The sequence below is a fragment of the Myotis brandtii genome, unplaced genomic scaffold (assembly GCF_000412655.1).
Source record: "Myotis brandtii unplaced genomic scaffold, ASM41265v1 scaffold424, whole genome shotgun sequence".
NCBI lineage: Eukaryota > Metazoa > Chordata > Mammalia > Chiroptera > Vespertilionidae > Myotis > Myotis brandtii.
The window spans coordinates 455,034-460,865 of NW_005366245.1; the positions used below are offsets into that span (position 1 = coordinate 455,034).

Below are 5,832 nucleotides of genomic sequence, written 5' to 3' on the forward strand. Positions count from 1 at the left end.
CTTCGACCCCACCACCATGGCTTTGTCCAGAAGGTCTCCCGGTCTAATTAGCATATTACCCTTTTATTAGTATAGATGGGGAAATAATTTAGTCCAGGGTTTAGGAAAGGCCTCTTTGAGGAAGTCCAGCTGAGACTTAAAGGAAGAATAGAACTATGCAGGAGAATTTTCCAATGACTTTCATGAACATATTAAATAATGAGCAGCCTACAGTGTCATTAAATTTTATGGAAACAGCAACAACAAAACAAGCACCCTACCAATTTTTCTAACGAAACATTTAAATCTACTCAGATGTCACTCTGATAAATGATGTTGGTTGCAGTCACTGCTTCTTTTTTTATTTTTATTGATTTCAGAGAGGAAGGGAGAGGGAGAGGGAGACAGAAACATCAGTGATGGGAGAGAATGATTGATCAGCTGCTTCCTGCATGCACCCTACCTCAGGCCACTGGGGACTGAGCCCTCAACCAGCGCATATGCCCTGACCAGGAATGGAACAGTGACCTCCTGGTTCCTAGGTCAATGCTCAAACACCGAGCCACACCTGCCAGGCCTGTCAGTGCTTCTTAGACTTGAACGTGCCTCAGTTTCCCCAAGGATCTTCTGAATGCAGGTTCTGTGTCAGTAGGTCTGGGCTGGGCGTTTTTGAGATCCAGGTGCTGAACTCGCTTCTCGGCAGGGGACCGCACTTCACTAAGGAAAGCAGACCTCTGAATTACATAGAAGCAGCAGCTTTCTTGAATTATTTCTTGAAAATACAGCGACCTCTCTCTGTGTATTTTCAGTTCCAGCAAGTTTGCTGCTGTGGGATTTCACAGAGCTTTGACTGAAGAACTGGTGGCCTTAGGAAGAACTGGAGTCAAAACATCATGTCTCTGCCCTAATTTCATAAATACTGGCTTCATCAAAAACCCAAGTACCAGGTAAGCTGAGACAGAAATGGAGATAAAAGGGTTGGCGATTACATGAGAATGAGCCATTCTGTGGGGTTTCTTCAGTATTTTAATCCTTTAAATACCTGGTATTCAATGCCCTTAGCTCATCTCAATTTCAGCCTCTGTAGATTGTGTGAAAACAGGTGTAGAGACAAAGAAAGAGGGAGAGAATGTATACAAGTGTTTGTATGAATGACACAGGTGAACCTGCTACTCCTCCCTTTTTTCCTTCCCCTAAGCCAGTGATGGCGAACCTTTTGAGCTCAGCGTGTCAGCATTTTGAAAAACCCTAACTTAACTCTGGTGCCGTGTCACATACAGAAATTTTTTGATATTTGCAACCATAGTAAAACAAAGACTTATATTTTTGATATTTATTTTATATATTTAAATGCCATTTAACAAAGAAAAATCAACCAAAAAATGAGTGCGTGTGTCACCTCTGACACGCGTGTCATAGGTTCGCCATCACTGCCAGTGGTTCTCACCCTTCTGGCCCTTTAAATACAGTTCCTCATGTTGTGACCCAACCATAAAATTATTTTCGTTGCTACTTCATAACTGTAATGTTGCTACTGTTATGAATCGTAATGTAAATATCTGATATGCAGGATGGTCTTAGGCGACCCCTGTGAAAGAGTCGTTCGACCACCAAAGGGGTCGCGACCCACAGGTTGAGAACCGCTGCAGTGGTTCCTGACTTAAGTAGATACACATTTCAACATGAGTGCTTGGGAACTGTGTAGAGGACCCACCCCCAGGGATGCTGATTTTTATTCGGTTTGGTTGGGATGGGGTAGTTAGTAGTTGGGTTGGGGACTTGGAACTGTGTATGTTTAACAAGCTCCATAGGTCATTTTGATGGAGATAAATGAGGACCACACTGTGAGAAACACTTTCCTTTGGTAATCTAGAGCTAATCTTCTAAATGAAGTACCAGACTATCATGTTTCCTTGGTTAAAAAGTAAAATTGAAAGGATCTGCTCTGAGGCTAATTTTAATGTTTCCTGTCTTTGGGAATAGCTTTAATGTCTTTGTAAACATAATGTATACTTTAAAAAAATTCCAACACACAGGAATGTACAAATAAAAAAGTTTTGTTTTGAAATTTCTTACAACCTTCTATTCAGTGGAAATTACTCAACATTTCGATGAACATCCTTCTAGACATTTTCCTATGTACAGATTAAATGTCTAAATTGTATGTAACTAGCATATACCACACGTGGGGTTCTAGAAACAGTAAGTAAACTGCTCACTTCCCTCAGCATTATGTTTATAGACAATACTGTATTAAACACTTCAAAGTTGCTAAGAAGTTGGATCTTAACTGTTCCCACCACAAAAAAGAAATAATAATTGTGTGACATGACATAATTATGCTCATGCTACAGTGATAATCATCCTGCAATATGTAACTATATCAAATCAACACGTAGTACACCTTAAACTTACACCATGTGATATTTCAATTATGTCTCAATAAAAATTAATTCAAATAGTTCACTAAACTGAAAGGGAGTGTCAAAGGAAGAGGTATCATACCCAAGGATAGAATTTGCCAATTTCCTCCATTATTTCAGAATTTAGGTACTAAAATAATATATTTGAGTCAAGTTTTTCTCAAACTGTCTTTCAGCAGTTAAAAACAGACAGCATATTTTTAAAAATTATAATTGGATTTTTTACCCTTGCCCCCAGAACAGGGCTGCACAAAGCTTAGACTTGAATATACCTCTCAGTTTTCCCGAAGATCTTCTGAATGCAGGTTCGGTGTCAGTAGGTCTGGGCTGGGGTATCCTCTTTTGGCAAAGCTCTACTAGTACAATTGAAAAATAACTGGGAAGCTTGCTGGAGGGGTGGCGGGTTGGGGGAGTGGAAATGAATAGAAGCCCACAGGATTCTAACCAAGTCACAGGAATATGACCTGGCTAAGAAAAGGTCTGGGGCTTGGTCCTGCTCCATGAACCCCTTTGAAGATAACCAGATACTAGAGTGGATGCCTAAGGTGAAGTTGGTTTTAATCTAGAAATTTACTTCTGATTCGAGGACAGACAGATCTTACTCATTTATATTTTGTACACTAAATGAAATCTGTAATTTTCTTTTTAAAAAATATATTTTTATTGATTTCAGAGAGGGAGAAGGAGGGAGAGGTAGAAGCATCAATGATGAAAGAGAATCATTGATGGGCTGCCTCCTGCATGCCTCCTACTGGGGATCAAGTCTGCAACCCGGGCATGTGCCCTGACTAGGAATCAAACCATGACCTCCTGGTTCATAGGTCAACGCTCAACCACTGAGCCACACCTGCTGGGCAAATCTGTAATTTTCTTAAACCTCACCACAATATTTTTCTCAGAGAGATCAAGTAACTTGCCTGTAAGTAGCAGAACTGAGATACAGACCAAACTTTTTCCTTTTTGCACAGAGGACAACCTTTCTGAAAGAAGGAAACGGAACCAACCTCTAAATGACTATTCAAAATAATTTGTGTCTCACTAATATTGGAACTGAAATTCTCCTTTAAAGCACATCAAAGGTGTAGTTTATTGTTGTTGTTTTCTAATCCTCACCTAAAGATATGTTTATTGCTTTTAGAGAGAAAGGAAGGCAGAGAGAGGGGTAGGGAGGGAGAGAGGGAAGGAAAGAGAGTGAAAGAGAGAGAAACATTGACGTGAGAGAGAAACATCAATCAATTGCCTCTTGCACGAGTCCCCATGGGTATCCAACCTGCAACCTAGGTATGTGCCTGACCAGGAATTGAACTTGCAGCCTTTAGGTGTACTAGGTGATGCTCCAAACAATTGATGAGCCATACCAGCCAGGGCTGTTGGTTCTTATATTTACACATCTAACACACTATAGAGAAACTAGTTTGCTATTTATAAATTTATAATTTACTATAATTATTGGAATTAAGTGTAATCAGGTGTTCTGACTAATTTTTGACTGCTAAGAATTATTTTTGTTAAATGAACTTGGATATCAAGAGATCATTTTATTAAAAGTATTTATTGAAGGTCTACTAAATATAGGTACGACTGGAATCGAACCCGGGGCCCTTGAGTCCGCAGGCCGACGCTCTATCCATTGAGTCAAACCAGCCAGGGCATCTGACTAATTTTTGACTGCTAAGAATTATTTTTGTTAAATGAACTTGGATATCAAGAGATCATTTTATTAAAAGTATTTATTGAAGGTCTACTAAATACAGGTACCCTACTGGGTCTGGATACTTTACATAAATTACTTCTCACCTAGATTTGGCCCCATAGTTTGCCTAACCCTGCCCTAATCCTTCTAACAATTCTGCAAGATAAGTATTACTATGCTCATTTTATGGACAAACAGAAACTTGGAAGAATTAAGAAAATTATAGCTTCCCAATTTAAGAGTCTACACTTCTTAATTTAATGCATTTCTTTTTCTGGTACATGGAAACATACATACTATTCTGTAAGCTGCCCTTTTTATTTAACAATATGCTGTTGTTGTGTTATTTACAATGGCCAAGATATGGAAGCAACCCAAGTGCCCATCAATAGACAAGTGGGTAAAAAAGCTCTGGTACATATATACAATGAAATATTACTTGCCATAAAAAGAATGAAATCTTACCATTTGCGACAGTATGGATTGTTCTGGAGGGTATTATGCTAAGTGAAATAAGTCAGTCAAAAACAAATAACATGATATTACATATATGTGGAATCTAAAGAATATAAGAAAACAAAACTGGGTAAAAAAGGTGAGGGAATTAAGAAGTACAAACTGGTAGTTTCAAAATAGTCATGAGAGGTAAAGTACAGCATAAGAAATATAGCCAATAATCTATATATATAAAGAGGTAATATGCAAATTAAGCCAGGACGCCATAACAGGTTATGACCAGACAGGAGGAGGTTGCACGTGCAGGTGAGGCCCGGAGTGGAGACGGAGACAGAGACTGGGGCCTGCCCAAGCCGGCGTGGTGACTCTGCGGCCCAGAGCGGACACAGGCCAGGGTGCCAGGGAGGCCTGGTGCGGAAGTCAGGCACAGGTCCCGGCTGCCTGTGGCGCCAGTCCAGCCTGACTCCCGCGGTGGCCTGCAGGGTGCCTCCTCACGCGATATCAATCGTGCGCTGGGCCTCTAGTATTGTAATAACTATGTATGGTACTAGGTGGGTACTGGAAATATTGGGGGGAACACTTTGTAAAATACTATATGATTGTCTAACCACTATGTTGTACACCTAATACAAAATAATAGCGAATGTGAACTATAATTGAAAAATAAAATTTACTAAAAAGGAAAAATACCATAAGTACACACCACAAAAATAAAAACCAATATGCTGTTGTTAGCTTTTTGTGTTGATATATAAAGAACTCCCTCGCCTTATTCTTTTTTTCTTTTTGGTTAATCCTTACCTGAGGATAATTTTTCCATTGATTTTAAGAGAATGAAGGGGGGAGAGAGGGAGAGAGAGAGAACATCAATGATGAGAGAGAATCATTGATAGGCTGCCTCCTGCATGCCCCTACTGTGGATCAAGCCCGCAACCTCCTGGTTCATGGGTCAAAGCTCAACCACTGAGCCACACCGGCTGGGTACAATACTACTTTTCTCATTTGTCCCACCTTTACTGCATATTTTATCTGTCTGAATGAGCTATTCTGTATTTGTTCATAAGGAATCTCATCCAATTCTTTTTGTCTCACTTCTCTTTTTTTTTAAATTAAATCTTTATTGTTCAGATTATTACAGGCGTTCCTCTTTTTCCCCCCCCATAGCTCTCCTCCACCCAGTTCCCACCCCACCCTCTGCATTTACCCCTCCCACTGTCCTCATCCATAGGTGTACGATTTTTGTCCAGTCTCTTCCCACACCCCCCATACCCCTTTCGCCCC

At 40.1% G+C, this 5,832-nt stretch overlaps 1 protein-coding gene across 2 annotated transcripts in view; it reads left to right on the plus strand.

Moving 5' to 3' along the window:
- HSD17B11 (hydroxysteroid (17-beta) dehydrogenase 11) overlaps nt 1-5,832 on the plus strand; it is a 29,072-nt gene that overhangs the window by 14,994 nt on the left and 8,246 nt on the right. For both annotated transcript variants that reach the window (XM_005874084.2, XM_005874085.2), the window contains exon 5: nt 789-926. In XM_005874084.2, coding sequence (XP_005874146.1) covers nt 789-926 — 138 coding nt within the window. The remainder of the gene's footprint in view (nt 1-788; nt 927-5,832) is intronic.